Source organism: Megalops cyprinoides, chromosome 10 (assembly GCF_013368585.1).
Source record: "Megalops cyprinoides isolate fMegCyp1 chromosome 10, fMegCyp1.pri, whole genome shotgun sequence".
In the NCBI taxonomy this organism is placed as follows: Eukaryota; Metazoa; Chordata; class Actinopteri; order Elopiformes; family Megalopidae; genus Megalops; species Megalops cyprinoides.
The window spans coordinates 12,092,185-12,109,334 of record NC_050592.1 but is presented as its reverse complement, the minus strand read 5'-3'; the positions used below and the strand labels follow the sequence as shown (position 1 = coordinate 12,109,334).

Genomic DNA, 17,150 nt, shown 5'->3' with positions numbered 1-17,150 from the left:
ACTCCTGCATTGTGTGGCCCTCTTTGGATCAATGACTCCATGGCATTCTGCCCCATTGTGAAGGGGTGGGGAGATGGGAGGGGGGGTGCCGTAGATCTTACACAGAAGAGGGGAACACTAACAGAGCTATCAATCAGGCAAGGGGAATGTCAAGTGCAAGTTCACACCCGAAAAATCTCCTCAAACAGTGTCCTGTCCACCAGCACCATCCATCCATTTTGGGGGCCCCCTCTTGTGCTGTTGTCGTGCTTTCTTCATGCACCCCAAAAGAATGAAGCTGTCAGCAATGAGGCCATTTCATAGGAGAGGATGAGCTGCACTCTTCCACCAGCACTTCGTGAAGATGAATTATGCCTCCATGTGACTCCGTACGTTGCTTTCAGTAGTTGGCACCATACCTGCAGGCTGATGCTGGGAGAGCCATCACAGCCTTCTCAGTACACTACACTCCACTCCTCTTAATCCCTAATTAACATGACTGATCTTCAGCTCTAATTAAGACCCTATTAAACAAATGAAGGGCTGCTTGTTGCTTAGTCAAGCTGTGGCAGAGATATAAGCCAAGAGTTATTTAGAGCTGAAAGGCTCTTTGTTGGCTATTCATTTTCTTTCATATCTTTGTTGTGAGCACTGTGTTGTATGCAAGGAAGACATATAACCTGAAAATAGCTCATTAAGAACCTTGTCAGAAATGAAGCAAGCCAAATATACAATTTATGTATATATGTATTTTTTTAAACAGATACAAATTGATTGATGGTATGATGGCTGTTCCACTGAATTACATATAATATTAAATTACAAATATTTCACTGAATGCACAGAACAAGCATATATCAATAAACTCATAGGACACATGTTTGCTGTGTTGTCTTACAAATACCAATATCTCCATATCATATACATACTGTTATAATTGCTATGCAGCCCGAAAACAACTCATTTCACACAACCTCAATGGCTGGTGATGGATCTGAATCACTATGATGAGGTTATTTTTCTCCTGGAAGAATCTATCAAAAGGAAAACTGTCTCAGCATTTCATTTCACACCCAGTGTCTTTGTGTAATTGATGATTCTCGTTAACCTATTAATTACCAGGGAATGATGCTTTACAGAGATGACAGGACAATGGGAGATGCTCCTTTAGATCATTAATAGGGAACAATTAATGCACACGCACACATGCACACACACATACACACACACACACACACAAAGCGAGGATCAATGATATCAGAGTCTTCACTGGCCCCATCAATTATCTTTATATGCCCCTCACACTCACCCTCATCTCAATTATTAGTAAGAATCATAAAAGAAGTCTTCAGCGCCTTTATTACTCCATAAACCCAAATAACCTCCCAAGCCCTTTGCCTCACCTTGCGTTTGAGATCATAAAGCCAACTGTAAAAGAGAGCGGCTGATTCTCACATTGGGTGCTTTGGAATCTCTTCTTCCAGGGATAGGTACTCATTTGTGGGTGGGAGCCTGTGCTATAGGGTATTGGCTAATCCTAACTGTGATCTCCAGGTTCTGTGCCTGTGTTGTGCTGCAAGGTTGTGAGCTGGAAATTTTATTTTAGCCTCATGGGTAAATGCATTAGAAATGGATAGATAGTGTCAGTCATGTTCAGGTCACGCTGAAAGCTGTATTGGTAAAGCTTGGTATTGGCAGCTTCAAATGACAGGTATTGCAGAGTGTGCTCTCTCTTGGTGATTGTTGTGGTGGGGAAAAATCAGGATATCACTGGAGAGCATTTGACAGTGGTTGTGGTAAACTCCTTAAGTTGCCTTTTTGCTCCTGTTGTCAGTATGACCATTTTACTCTCAATCTTCATCTCTTCATCTCATGTGGAGTATGTCATATAACAGACAGCACAATGCTGACCACTGAATTCCTCTTCTCTCTCAGATGTGGGCAGAACCTCAGAGCTGGCCTTCCTGGTCGAACCCAGCGATATCATCGCAGTGAGGGACCGGCCCCTGACGCTGGACTGCCTGGTGGAGGGAGAGGGGCCTATCTCAGTCACATGGCGCAAGAACGGGGTGCCGGTGCCCACCGGGCAGAGGGCGAGCGTGCTGGCCAACGGGACCCTCCTGATCCAGAACTTCCAGAAGCGGAGGGAAAGCAACGAGACCGACGCGGGCGAATACGACTGCGCGGCGCAGAACCGATACGGCATGCTGGTCAGCCGCAAGGCACGGGTCCAACTGGCATGTGAGTGCGGGGGGGTCTGGATCTGAGTTTGCACCTTAATATGTGCTTGACCTTGCAGCCTTATGCTTTGAGGCCTTCATTGTTTAGTGGTTCTTGTGGCTTTAGTGGTTTAGTGGCTTTTCTCCTTTACACTGTCCAGTTTTTAGTAGACATAAACAGACTAGGCATAAATTTTCTTTCTGTGACTCTCATATTTAGAGGCCCTGTGCTTCCCTTGTGGTGTTTGGCTCCACATCACTTTTAACTCTTTGGTTATGGCAGAGTTCATCAAATAATAATCCTTTTTAATAACAGCAATATAATCCTTTTTGGCGTCACTCAACTCTGAGTGAGTCAACCTGAAACCAATTCACACTGCCTCCTGAAGAAAATAAACACTAGATTTAATGAACAGCCTCCTGTTAGAACTATATCTTGCTGAATTGCTATGCTTTTACCATTTCTGTCACATTCTTTAAATGTCTGTGTACATGGCACTGTGTGTCAAATGTTGAGGGAACAATTCTAATTTTGTCTCCATGAAAATCTTGATTTGCCTTGTCAGTAACAGTAGTATAGATTATTACAGTATAGCATGATCCAAAATCTTAAAACAAAGCATGATCACATAGCACACAAAAAAAACTTTATTGTAAAGAACTGATGTACATCAGCCTGCATCACACAAAATGAATTAAAAAAGTAAATCTACTTGAAATAATAAAGTAAAATAAATCTAAAATGCTTGAATCTTTCTACTGGTTTACTGAAAGTATCATCAGTATAAGAAAGGCATGACTCTTAACATAGCAAATGGCTGTGTATTTTTTTGTCTGAACATTAAAAACTGCTTGAGGTCCCATCCTAGTGAAAACATGCTTTTGTGTCCGTATTCCATTTGATCCTGCCCAGCGTATACTTAAATCATACCTGACAACCATAACCCCCCTCCCTTTATCTTACTGGCTTCTCAGTGGGGATAGCACATTTAATAACTCCCAATCCCATTTGAAAGAGTGAGCGACCTTTTCCTTACCCATTCCCCCTGACCCCTCCCTTTGGCCAAATAAAACCAGGGAGGTGGTGGTGGTGGTGGGGAGGGGGGGTAATCTAGCAGAATTATGGCTTGCGTGGGGTTGGGTGGTGCTCCCTCCAGGCAAGGCGAGGTTACCATGGTAATGCACTTTCATTTAGATATCCCCCTGCATGCACACTACCACCGCTCGTATTGATTATGAAAAAGGTTGTTTGGGTTTTGCCATTTGGACAATACTAATACCACATTTGGCTCCTTTTGCGACAGGAAATATCACCTGCCCTTTTCAGAAATGGTTCATTGAAACACAGTCACTACATATATGTAATTCATAATTTGTTCTTTATCGATGATTCTTGATGATGTTAAACTATTTTTTCCCCTTTTTTTTAGATCAGATAATACTTATTGCTATGCATGGATTGAGCATGTTAAAGATTTTATTTCAATTTTACAGTACAGGGACAAAACATAGCTGGAATAACAATGTTTTTTTTCTGGAGAATAAACACTGATGTCCTTTTTTCAGCTCTTCCCAAGTTCCACACTCACCCTGAGTCCATGTCTGTGGATGAGGGGGGCGTTGCACGCTTCCATTGTCAAGTGAATGGGATACCAGAAGCCAATATCACCTGGGAGAGGAACAGGACTATTCTGAGCACTCAGGATAAAAGGTAACTCACACATGCTGCACACACACAAGCATGCAAATTTTGTCCACCGAAACTTCACAGTAATAGCGGTCACTGTCCCTTTGTTTTTACAATCTCCTCTCTGTAGCTGAACACCTAGTGAGGGCATCAGGAGTGACTCCTTTCTGGGGAGTCTTGAGGTTGTGTAACACGCTCTGCTTTGCTTCCTCTCCAGGTACACACTCCTCCCGGGGGGCATCCTTCAGATCACCGGCGTGCGGCGGTCAGATATCGGGGTGTACCGCTGTGTGGCCACCAACATTGCGAACACCCGCTACAGTCACGAGGCCCAGCTCAATGTTACAGGTGAGAGCCCCGCTCAGCCCTCTTGTCACCAGTGCTGTAGGCTTAGTAGGCACATAGTGTACACTGGAGCTTTAACTTCAGAATTCTTTCATATGTTGTTATAGGGCTTGAACTGCTTAAAGTAATTCGTGATTTGTTCACCTTGATGTTAGGTATCTCAGTAGTATGTATATTTAAATAAAAAAGGTTTGCACTCAAACTAGGAATACTGATCCATTTCTGATTCCTTTTTTGGGTTTCAACTGTTTTTCTATTCAGCTGTCTAACTCAAAGAACTCTCTCTCTGCCTTTGCTTTCTTTGTAGTTGCAGCACCTCGGACCTACAAAGAACCGGTGATCCTATCAGGTCCCCAGAACCTAACCATCACGGTCCACCAGACCGCCATCCTGGAGTGCATCGCCACGGGGAACCCCCGGCCCATAGTCTCCTGGAGTAGACTGGGTAAGGCCTGGCTGTCCCTCTCCATCTCCATTCCGGCCACAACTGTATAAATGTAAATGTAAATGAATGTAATGTAATATATAACCAGGGTGGTTGTTAAAGAGGCCCAACAGGACAGCATTTCCTGATGCAACAGAATAATTGTGATGTCTGAGGATAAATTTGAGTGATATCCATAGATTAACGTTGGTGGCTGAGGTGGAACTACTTCTTTTGTCCTTGATGCAGACATTACAGTGGAGGCTTGAGATGATTAATACAGAGAATACAGACTTTGCTATCTTCAATGAGGCAGCATTTTACATTACACTGAAATATAGCTATGTTCTTCTGCTGTGAGCTGAACATAGGAGATTCCATTTGTATTACTTTGTGAAGGCATATGGATACTATAGATGAGGTACCTCACTGATTCCCTGACACGTCTCTTATGTATGTTTATGCCCAGATGGACGCTCCATTGGTGTAGAGGGGATTCAGGTGCTTGGGACAGGCAACCTGATGATTTCGGATGTGACGCTGCAGCACTCTGGGGTCTATGTGTGCGCTGCCAACCGGCCCGGGACCAGGATGAGGCGTACTGCTTTGGGCAGACTGGTTGTGCAAGGTAAGCCTCCAGATCCCCAAATGATACAGCATTTGGCACATTCACACCCAGTTTCATTCAGCAATACATTTCCAAAACAAAACTGGAACCTACTTGGTTAGGCACAGATCTCATAAAGAAACGGCATTCACAGCCCTTGATCTAGAGCCCCATTTAAACTTGACAGGATTTGCTTTGAATTGGATAATTTTGGTGTTGGACTGCAGCAACTTCTGCACTTCGGTGAAGATACATGAACCCTAAGGTCCAAAGTACTGTAAATGTTGTCATTATTTTTCAATGCGGTCGGACACATCAGCACTCGAATCTCACAGAGAGGAAAGGGAGTAATTAGGCCAGGAATGGTCCTTGCTTATCAGTCCTCAATGGTCACCTTCAGAAGACTGGAGCTGAAGTAGAACAGTGACTAGTGAATAACATCAGGACATGATATGCAAGAGTTCTACAGCATTGCTGTCTATTCTGTCAAGATTTTTCTCAGGCATCATAGACAGCAGAGGAGTAAAGAGCTGGTTCTATAGCCATAGGGTTGGTTTCCCAATTTTCAGGAAATGTTACCTGAATTGCTTCAGGAAACATATTGTATACTTGTATGTGAGACACAATGTGTAAATATATAATGTAAATAACTCTGCCCCCAACAACAAACCATTCTCCATTGACTAAAATAACCATTTCTGGGTTGGAATACATTTATGGCCATTCTCTGGCTCTGAGTGACACAACAGACAGACACACACAGGCATTGGGGGATGGGAGTGAATTAATGAGTATTGGGGTGAATTTGGGCAGGCCAGACTATATTAACCTACTTTGGGTTTGGCCATGACCTTAGGGGTGATTTGACAACCCCCGTCTCCCCTTTGCCCTGTTGTAGAGGAGCTGGGTCTTTGTGCCGCTGGTGTGAGACCCACACTCCCATTTTATAATTAACCATTGATAGTGGGCTCCAGCTGGACCCATCAGCTCCAAGGATATAATTCTCTGCTACAGACAGACTGGCAGCATCCGTGGCTACAACTGTCTATATATTCATTTTCATGATATTTAAGTATATTGTAGTTTATTTAATGGACAATTGTGGTCAATGCACAATAGCTTATCAGGAGCAAAATAGGTCCTCAAAGCAAGTAAGAACACAAAAACACAACAAAGTAGTTCATTGATCCATATATTTTCAGATATATCTGTTAATATCTGCAGATTTCTATCTAGAGTGTAAAATGCATCTGAATAATTATTTGCATTCAGTTGTTAGGCTTAAGCTCCTCTGCCTACGCCTTCTGCCCCAATCAATCAATCAATATTTTTCTCTATCAGTCACTCACAACTGGATTGAAGCTGCACCCATGTGGGGGCAGTGCTGTCTAATGTATTCATTAATTTATTGATTGGTTTTGGAAAAAGGAACAAAGGGCCCAAACGCCAGTGTCGCCTGAAACATGTCGGTAAACATTAAGGTCTCATCTGTGCTCTCGTGCTTTTTCACAATTGGCTTCAGAAAGCACTTTTGTGTATGTGTCTCTGTGTGTTCACACTCAGGATCCTGTGCACCTCATTCATTTCTCTGTTCATTTTTTGTTTCCCTGTGTTACACTGTTTTTCGGCAACAGCATGATAATTTTTGTCTTGCACACAGCATCATACCACAGTATATCACATAGGCCATACAGCAGTCACGTGAACAAAATCAAAAGGGAAATACATGTCGTTATATTGTATCACCCTAGTATTAACTGAAAAACATAAGTTAAATATGTGGTAAAAGGGCTTACAATGTGTTGCGTATGTAACACAACTTACATGTATAATTCTTCCAATTTTTGCATTAGAAAAAGAATTGTCCCATCTGAAAATTAATCTCATGACTTGATTCATGAGAGGCTATGGATTACATTATATATTTGTCCCTGTATTGATCTGTTCAGCAATTAGTTTCACAGCCTCTATGTGTGTATTTATTGTACATGTCTTGGAAGCCATTCAGTCTGTTGTTGTCAGCTGTCTCCTAGTTTTGTCTCCTACTCTCAGTATTTGATATAGTAATTATCTTCATTACTGTTCTTAATAATATGTCTTTGATCTCACATTTATACTGGTCTGTTGATCTGTGCAGGCCTTTGTTATATCTCCGTCTCTAAATTTCAAGTACTCGATTTCTCTGTTTTTATATACGTCTACCTGATGTAGCTGAGGCCGTATTCATGTACGTGTGCATATGTCTCTGTCTGCATCTCCACCATCTGTCTGCTGATGTAAAAGAGTTGACTGGTTCTGAGACCCTACTTGAACTTGGACACCCTTTGCCTTTTGTGCACCCACTTCCATGGTCAAGTTTAAGGTCTAGTGTGCTGTGTTCTCCAGGTCTGTTTATGTATCCCCCAAGTTCAGTGTCACGGGGAGAAGTGGGGAGGTCTGCCCTTTCACACACCCAGACTTTCCCCCACCCCCCCATCTAGTGTCCCTAGCCTTGAACCTCCTGGTCATGGCTGTTGGGGGGGGGGGTGCTGAATATTGCAGCGCAGGCCAGCTTGCATGTGGGGCGGCCCGGACAGATGCAGACCAGGGATGGACAAAGGGTACCCATCTGAGAGAGGGAAGAGAGAGAGAAAGAGAATAAGAGGGGAGCAGGGTGGAGGAGGGGGAGGGAATAATTATGTCAGAGTGAAGGATCACCCCTCACCTCTGACCTCTGACCTTCTCCCAGTAGGCCCCCAGGAAATGTGTATGTTTGTGTGGGGGGTGGTGGGAGGAGGGGCCGGTTGGGTTTTGGGAGGAGATTGATGGGTCCTGATGGAGCAGAGCGACAGTCCTCCCCTCACCCCTTCAGTCTGGCCTTTGGGCTCAGTTGTTCTCATTGCAGTCAGGCTGAGAGGGACAGCCGAACAGCCAAGTTCAAGGGACAGGGCCAATGAGTGCTGAGAGAGGCTGTGGCACAAAGGGATGGGGGCTATTGTGTTGCCACAACAGCTTTTTATGAAGGAAGTCTGTCTATGCTCTCCCATCCCAGGGCTTTTTAGTGTGGATTTTCATATGCAAAAAGCAGAATTTCATATGCAAAATGCAGAAAGGCCTGAAACATTCAGCTTTCTTTAGACACCGATCTCTTTCAGATGCTCTCTCATGGTTTCAAAGTCCACATTTAACGGCAGTTTAAAATCTGTGAAATAATACCAACAGAAGTAAAGAAGTTATAGTCAATAATAAAAGTAATAGGTGATGTGTCTTTACAATTGGAGTTGTTAAAATTAATTTCTGGAGGGTTGAGGCAATGGTGTTTTTTCATTCCAGCAAAATCCTCTCTGCCAATTGGTTTGATTTGTTAATTAGCTTTAAAAATTCTCACTTGCTGTAAACATTTCCTGAAAGGCATCGCAATGATGTGTTTGTAAAGAACTGGACATGAAGCAGTCTTCAGCTGTGAGCTGCCATGTGCAGAAATTAAAACTGTTTCACTGAATAAATGATTTGACTCATTCAATAACTGTGAACAGAGATTGGAAGATAAGTGTGACCCTCCAGTTCTTTTTAAATATTTGCATTTTTAAAAAATGTTTATAGCAAAGAAGTATAGATTTGGTTGTTTGAATGACTGTGCATCAATAATTTAAGAAATAATTTGTGTTAGGCTAGTAGCAAATACATTAAAATATGATTAGTTAGGTGAATATACCATAAACAGACAGACTGATAGTGACATATAGAGGCCACTACACAGATGTAGAGAGATGGTGGATATTTCATAGGTGTGGGTGATTGATCCCATCAGTCAGCAAAGTATATATTCAAGACTGCAGTGTAATCTTGCACTATGTCCAAAATATCAAGGGTAACAAAACAGACTCATCTGCAACCAATCAGGAGCCAATAAAAGGACAGGCATAGCCAGCTTTTCTGGTGTCCATATAAAAGGAGGGACACGTAGGCAGAGATGGGTTTCCTTATTTAAATCACTGGCCGCCCATGGGCCGGGATGCTTCTCTCTTCACAAGTAAACGATTTCGGTGAAGTTCAAGTGTGAAGTGCTCTCGAGGCGAGAAGAGTGTGTCTGATCGGCCAGATTAATTACACCCCTCCCCCCGCCCTTTCCCCCGTCCTACTGAGTCCAATTCAGGGCCTGTATAGACGCCTGGAGTGGCCCCCATTCAACTCCGCAATCTAGCCATCTATCTTCTGCAGCCCCTCACCCCTCACCCTAACCCTAACCACCGACTCACTGGAGAGGCAGAGCCTAGAGGTTCAGCTCTGTAAATATACGGACAATGCACCAGACAATAAACTGTGGTGACATTGGGCAAGACTAGCAGCATGCAGAGGAGTCTGTTTCACTGTTTATATAGATCTGTATCTGAAGTAACTGACCTGACTAATATGGACTTAATATTTAGTTTGTGGTTCATTATTAGTTCCTGTAAATGTCTTAGGTGGAGGTATTAACAGAGGAGCCTAACTTGTGGTGTAGCAGTACATTACAGAAGTGTGTGGGGTGACTTTGTGCAATATAGTATGCGCAAAAAGTGCATCTTGTCATCAACAGCAGTTTTTACATACATTGATGCAAAACATATTGGCTCAGAGAAATAGTAGACTGGCGAAGGTAATCACGCCAGCCGAAGGCCTTGAAAGATTTGTGTAATAATATGTAATAATAGCACAATAGAGATGAGCTGATGCTCATGGTAAAGTTCAAATATCATGACCAAGCAGCAGTCTTACCCAGGAGATGTATGGTAATATTTAAACATGTGGCTCATTTTCTGTCTGCCCTTTGTACACAACACCTGCTTCCCCTTTCTGTCTGGCCTACCAAAAATGATGGTAAAAATGAGTCAAAGTTTTTATGAAAGTCTCAAAGTTATATGATAACAACAAAAAAAAACCTGCATTTTCAGAGAAAGGATCCTTTTATGATTTTACAAACCCATCAAGCGAATAATCTACTTTTTTCCCCTCAATAAAAGCAATGGGGGCCTGAGGGTGAAAGCATAGGGGGATAAAATCCATCCTGTGATTGATTAATGGGTCCCTATTGAAACAGGCCTCCCCCTCGCCCCCTTACTACACCCCCCCCCCCCCCCCCACAACCCCCCGCCCAACCCTCTTCCCAGAGTTCGTATAATAGGTCTGAGAGGAGCCTCCTCACCAGGGGGAGGGATGGCAATAGATCAATGAGATGCAAGGGGCTGGGGCACCAGGTTCTGCATATATACATGTCCATTGTGTTTGCACAGTAGAGAGTGTCAGGCGTAATGGTCAGCTCACATCTGTTCTCCAGCAGAGGGGAGTGTTTCAGACACAGAGAGGCAGAATTCTTAAAGGATATGTTTTCCACGCTTTGTGAGATTTATATACCTTTATATACCTTTGTGAGGTATATATGGAGTATATCTGGATCAGTTCATTTGATGAGTCTTTGAGGTTCGATTTTAAAAACACTGTGCACACACCCACCCCCACACAAACACACATACACACAAAGGAACAGGTCTACTACAACATACCAGCTTGTCATACATATATGTGAGGAATTATATTTCCTGCAAATTGGATGGGCATGTAGAACTAGAGTGAGTTTATGTAACGCTTATTTCTAATGAACCCTCCCTGAATTGGTCAAATTGGTTTGACCAATTCAGTTGCAGAATAAATGTTGACTGCTGAGTGGACACTATAGTCACCAGGATTGCCAACTCACTGCTTACTCACAAGCAGCTTTTTCATCGTCAATGCATTACTCACTCTACAGTCATTGCATGTCCAACAACCACACTGAAAGGTCTGTGCTACCCCCTACTGTGTAGTTCAAGGATTGCAGCATTAAAATGAACTTGCTCTCTCTGTTCTCTCTCCCCCTTTAGCTCCTCCTGAGTTCCTACAGTGGCCACAGTCTGTCTCCAAGCCAGCAGGGGGCAGTGCTGTGTTCACCTGTTTGGCTCAAGGTGTCCCAGAGCCTCACCTTATCTGGCTGAAAAATGGCAAAATCCTGACTCCAGGAGATAATGTCAAACTTACCAACAATAACAGGTGCACTCATGTTTTACTGATTAACTCATAATAATGCTACTGAATGTGTACTGAAATATAGTTTTTCAGATTTTGTAAGTTTTTTCTGTTGTTCCTTAATAAATGAATAATGTAGCATGCCCAGTAGTTGCAGTATTCACCACAGAAGAACCCTTTATGCTTATTACAGGACGGTAAAAAATGTTTAAATGTTTAAATTTTAATTACATTCATTGCTCATTGCAACTCCATGTAATTCTATGAACTAATCAGGCAATACTGAAAGAACATGCATAATGATGACAGTAGAAAAGGTAAAGGAAGGAAGATAGACAGAAAAGGGTCTTGCCTTTTAATGTTATGAAATTCACATAGATGCTTTTTTCATTAAAAACACCAAATCAAGAGAAATGTTTACCTTTGCTTAGGGCAAGGTAACTATTCATCTATTTGCTAACAAGAAAACACTTAGATCATAGCAGTTTAAATGATTTAACTTTTCATTGAAAGTGAAAGGTTTCATTTGTGTTTAATCTGATGTTGACTTTTTTTTTACAAAATGCACGAGAACCTCGAACAAATGTTCAGTTAGTGAAATGAGTTAAAGCGCTCTTACGCAGTAAATTGTGTAGTGTAGCTGAGTGCACTTCCAACCTATTACCACATGATGTCAGTCTTGTGCCATTGCCTTTCTTTATGACTCCAGCATATCAAAAGGCTATAACTCATGAAAAGGTTTAGCTTATTTCTTACTTATGATTACCATAATATTTTGCTACATATAACATCTAGTAGCATTATGAAAACATCCATCATTGTGTAATTTAAATTATTTTTTAATTCACTCTCTCTCCCTCAGCACGCTTGCCGTAACGCGGATCACCTCAGAGGACGAGGCAATCTACCAGTGCATCGCAGAGAACAGCGCCGGCACCAACCAGGCCAGTGCCCGCCTGGCGGTGTCCTTGGCCAAAGAGCTGCCCGAGGCTCCCCAGGACCTGGCTGCCACCGCGCTCTCCACCTCCACGCTGCAGGTGTCCTGGGCACAGCCACCTCCGGAGGTCACCGACGGCATTATCGGATACGTGCTGCACATTCGCATGATTGGGGGTAAGGGCCAGCAGAGTTAAGCCTTAAAGCGCCGAGCTCCGGAATTCTCTTTCCACTCACACGCCGGATGTTTCTTTCCCAGAGCCGGACAGTCGGGAGCTGCAGGAAGCGGTCAGTAAGACCACGTTCCAGCATGAGTTCAACAACCTGGAGCCAGCCACAACCTACTCCATCTACCTCAAGGCCTATTCCCCGTTAGGAGCCAGCCAGCAGTCCAACACTGTCTTCGCTACAACACTAGGGGGCGGTAAGTCACTGCGTATGCCCTAAATGTGAAGGCACTAGGAAAACAAATCAAGATGAATACACATGTATTTCAGGGAATCTGTTTTTATGGCTCTATTTCTTGACACTGTCACATTACTGATACTTTGTATCTGACTTACGATTTCTCTCCATCCCACTCTCCTACTCCATTTCTTTTTCTTTGCTCTCTCGTTTCTTTTCTTTCTTACACCTGCTCCCTATCATTCTCCTCCTGTCTTTCTTTCCTACCCTTCCTCTCATCCTCCCTGTCTCTACCACTGTATGTTTTCCTCACTGTCCACATGGCTCTCTCTCCCCCTCACACCATCCTCTTCTCCCTTTCTGTTGCTCATTCCCTCTTATTATTTTACCTCTCTTTACTGCTCTATCCATCCCCCCCATTTTTCCTACCTCTCTCCTACAGTGCCTACAGTCCCCAGTTTCTTCACAAAAGTGCTGAACAGCACAGCACTGCAGGTGTTCTGGGAGCTCCCCAACAAACCGGGCAAACTGATTGGCTTCAAGTTATCCTACCGCAGGGTCCCTGACCCTGACTTCCAGGGGCCCTATCTGCTACCCAGCCAAATCAACACCCACACCATCTCCCACCTTGGTCAGTGAGTCCACCACAAAGTCTGTTTTTTTTTACCCATTATTCCACTTATCTTTTTGGTACTGGGAACATAAGCCAGAGAGTCACCCATGTGGTATTTGAGTTGTCTGATCAAATTTTTTGATAAAATGTGCTGCACAGTTCTTCACAAGCAACTCTAATGTGTCAATGCCAGGTAAAATAGTGAGCAAGGAGTTTGAATACGACAGACGTTTTCTCTGGTGTTTCTGCTTTGCAATTCATTAGTGTCTAAAAATTGAATTCAATTAAAATTAGTATCTGAAATTAATGTGACCCCAGAGCTGTCTAAAATTGGTAAGTGTTTTTGGTGTAGGTACGGTATGATTTTAGCCATAATCATTACCAGAATTAAACAGTGTAATCATGCGATGCAAAGGTTGTTTTCTAACTTTTTTTTTTTGCCTGAATGCAAAACACATACGCTGTAGGTCAGGTCACAAAGACAAGCTTGTAGTTTAAAACGCGAAAGTCTGCAGAATTCACACAGAGAGCAATGGAGAGGTTCAGATAATGTAGGAGAGGTGCCAGTAATGTACATCACAGTTTTCACCCATGAATGAATAAGTACATGACAATAATGTAATGCATGAGTAGTGAGTCATAGCTGTAGGTGAGAAAGTACACTAAGAAATAAGTGCAGATCAAAGAGAGTAGATCTAAATCCTGACGATCCCCATTTCCCCCTGAGATTAACAGATCTTATCTAATGGTCTGCAGAAGATGCTGCTTTTGCAATAACATGCTGGAAACCCTTTTCAGAGCCTGCAGCCGTGTACGAGATCAAACTGGTGGCCTACAATGGCAATGGGGACAGTGACGGTAACATGCGCCTGGTGTCTCTGGCTGAGGAGGGAACCAGTGCTAAGACCAGCACCGGTAAGAGACACAGCCAGCATCCTGACTGCACTAAATTAAACACACCTTGGGTTCTACATGAAACTTGACAGATTATACCACACCCAGTTTCACACTGTGCTGCTGAAGACTGAAACCAGACATGTTTTTATGGAATAGGTATAACATTCATGACATTCACCTCTCTCACTAATGCAAAATGATGCTGTTTCATTACAGCTCAAATAGCTCTTTTAGATGTCGATCAGTGCATGCTGCATTTGAAGTGCGATCTCATTATTTTTCTAGTCTATTGGCCGTTCAGCTACAAGCATTCATTTATACAGGAATGAAAACAGCAGGGTTATTTGGATTCAGCCACACAGTGCTACTTGATTACTCATTCCAATGCATCAGGGGTTAGGATGGAGGTCTGCCAGAGTCTGAGCACTGTGTCAAAGCATGAAGATTCATTATGCTCCTAAATGTTAGGCCAAGCAGGAATAGGAGGGAATGCACCTGAGTGCTTCATGTTTGTATTCACTGTGTGTACGTTAATTATGGTCTCGTTTAAAAGTGCTGCACTATAGTAATGCATGATCCGCCTGTCTGTTAAAGGCATCATGGTCAGCAGACTCTGTGCATCAGTATGTGTCAGTCGGCACGTGCACGAGTGTGTGTGTGCATGTGTGTGTGTGTGTGTGTGTATGTGCGTGTGCGCTTGTGTGTGTGTGCAAGTGTGCATGTGTGTGCTTTGATGTGTGTTTGACTGTGCACGTTTCCCTGTGCAGGTGGCGAGACTGTGTGCAACTGCAGGCAGGGGGGTGAGAGCTCCATGACGGGCATCGTGGTGGGCATCCACATTGGCATGGCCTGCATCATCTTCTGCGTGCTCTTCCTCATGTTCGGATACCGCCGCAGGTAAGGGAGACGTGAGGAGAAAAGTGGGGCAGGGGCCCGGCACCACATCTTTAATGCATGTGATCTCAGTACCTTTAGGTATGGTGCCATTGCTGCAAATCCACCACCATATACAACTGCACCCTGCAATGCATATTTTTAGCTTAACGTTTTATCATGTTGTACATTTACATTTACATTTATTTATTTAGCAGACGCTTTTATCCAAAGCGACTTACAAAAGTTGTAGCCCTTCGTTCTAGAAGATAACCATTTTAAAAGAAGTTTTCGTCATATATAAGAATCAATAATGTACTGAATCTCAATTTGTAATGTTCTGTAAAGCTGTATATTGCTGTACATAATCATAGGTTATATTTTGATCTTACTGCACTCTACAATACCGCCTGAATGCAAATACAGAATTTGTGTCTTGCCCTGTAAATCTGTACCCTGTGTAGAAAGCACATAAATTAAGTGTTAATTTGAGTGATTTGTACATTTCATTTACAGTATTGTAATTCATACAGGCAGTAATGGCCTAGATGCACTTAATCCAACCCATAGGAATCGTGTAAGCAATTCTCCACTTCAGTCTGCAGGATCCATCGATCAGCATAATGCCTTTTGCTTTCAGTGCCAGCGGGACCTCGCTTCGCTGTGAGGCGGCACTTATGTGTACGCTCCTCAAAAGAGTGTGTGATTCGCATTCTGCACATGCAGCTATATCTCACGTGTGTTGTCAGCTGTGAGGAGGAAGGGATGTGGAAGTGTGTCCCAGTGAAGGCCAACGATGCACAATCTGACCACACCTCTTCACACAGCTTCAACTTTTGATCCTCTGTAAAGGTGTCAGAGCGCATTATCCGTACTGTTGTGGAGCGCCAGGACAGACCGAGCATGTGGCTCTTTCAAGTGCAGTGGAGGAGCCGTGGAGAGGCTTCTGGCTGTGGCTGTGAGGCTGACTCTGTTTTTTTTTGTCTCTCTCCAGTCTGTTCTGCAGGAAGGGGACCCAGGACAGCTGGTCTGTGCCTCAGGGCGACGCTGTGGGGCATCTGGGACAGAGGAGCGGGGCTCCAAAAGAAGGGGCCACCCGTCCCCCGGAAGCCATAGAACTAGTGCCTCAGGTAGGACCATTGCATGAATGCACACCAATACCAACAGAAGAGAGGTTATAGACTTTTTCATCTCCAATATGGGTCCTACAGCATCACACCCATTGTTATTTACATGATGTTTTTAAAATTCTAAACAATTTGTTTTCCAATACAATTTATTGCAATTTGACTACTTTTGCACAGACATTTTGTGAGCCAGTGATCTTTTAGGCAGATAGGACTACCTATTATTATTTAGTCATTGTATTACTTGTATCCTAACTCCTAAGTTCAAACAAGCATCATATTGAATGTGATAGAGCTGTAAATTCTCTATTTCTAATTCTCTACCTTTATCCATCAGTGTGAGTAGTACTTATAGCTAAGAGGGATCCAACACATTCTAGTTGTTTTTCCTTTTCATGTCAGCATTTTCAATCATTGCCAGCATGACGTATTGCATCAATCCAGCTGTCTGAAATGGTGACTAAATAATCGAAACCCTGAAGGTAATCAAAATAAGTGGAAGAAGAAGACTGAGTGACTTCCACCCGTGCTACGCTGTCACTGCAGTGCTGTTGGGTCTGTGTGACTGACCTGAGATTAAATGGTCTCTTCTGTCTTTTCATACACAGAGTCATGACGCTCAGGGAGCGGCCAGGCAGGGCCAGTCTCGTCCCGCTCAGTGCCAGGTCCTCATCGAGCAGCACCCGTCTCAACAGCCTGGCACGGGCACTGGCTAACACAAACCACACCCCCACCCTCCCAAACGAACGGCTGTTCACCTGTTCCCCCCCTCTCGGCCTGCCCACCATAATTCTCCCTGGTTTCCTTTTGGTGCCAGGGGGTAGCCATAGTCTTACCTGCCTCAGAAGCTGCTAACAAAGAGGCTGCTGACTTTGAATGGTGCATCTTTGAACTGAGTGCATTGTTCCACACAGTCAAGCCCTCGATATGAAGAGTGCCAGTCATGCTGTTTGTCCCTTTGACGCCTTGATTGTGCGCCACCACAGAAGTGCCCAGCATTTTACCAGCATGTGAAAA

The 17,150-nt window shown here is 43.5% G+C and overlaps 1 protein-coding gene across 1 annotated transcript; it reads left to right on the top strand.

Moving 5' to 3' along the window:
• Nucleotides 1-1,907: 1,907 nt before the first annotated feature.
• Nucleotides 1,908-16,849, top strand: LOC118785212 (immunoglobulin superfamily DCC subclass member 3-like; the record flags this gene model as incomplete). The annotated part of the gene is made up of 13 exons (XM_036539792.1): nt 1,908-2,220; nt 3,765-3,909; nt 4,103-4,233; nt 4,538-4,675; nt 5,124-5,282; nt 11,141-11,306; nt 12,145-12,395; nt 12,478-12,642; nt 13,066-13,254; nt 14,035-14,151; nt 14,901-15,030; nt 16,001-16,136; nt 16,742-16,849. Coding segments are annotated over 13 exons (2,148 nt in total), but the record flags the coding sequence as incomplete, so codon positions are not given.
• Nucleotides 16,850-17,150: the final 301 nt, after the last annotated feature.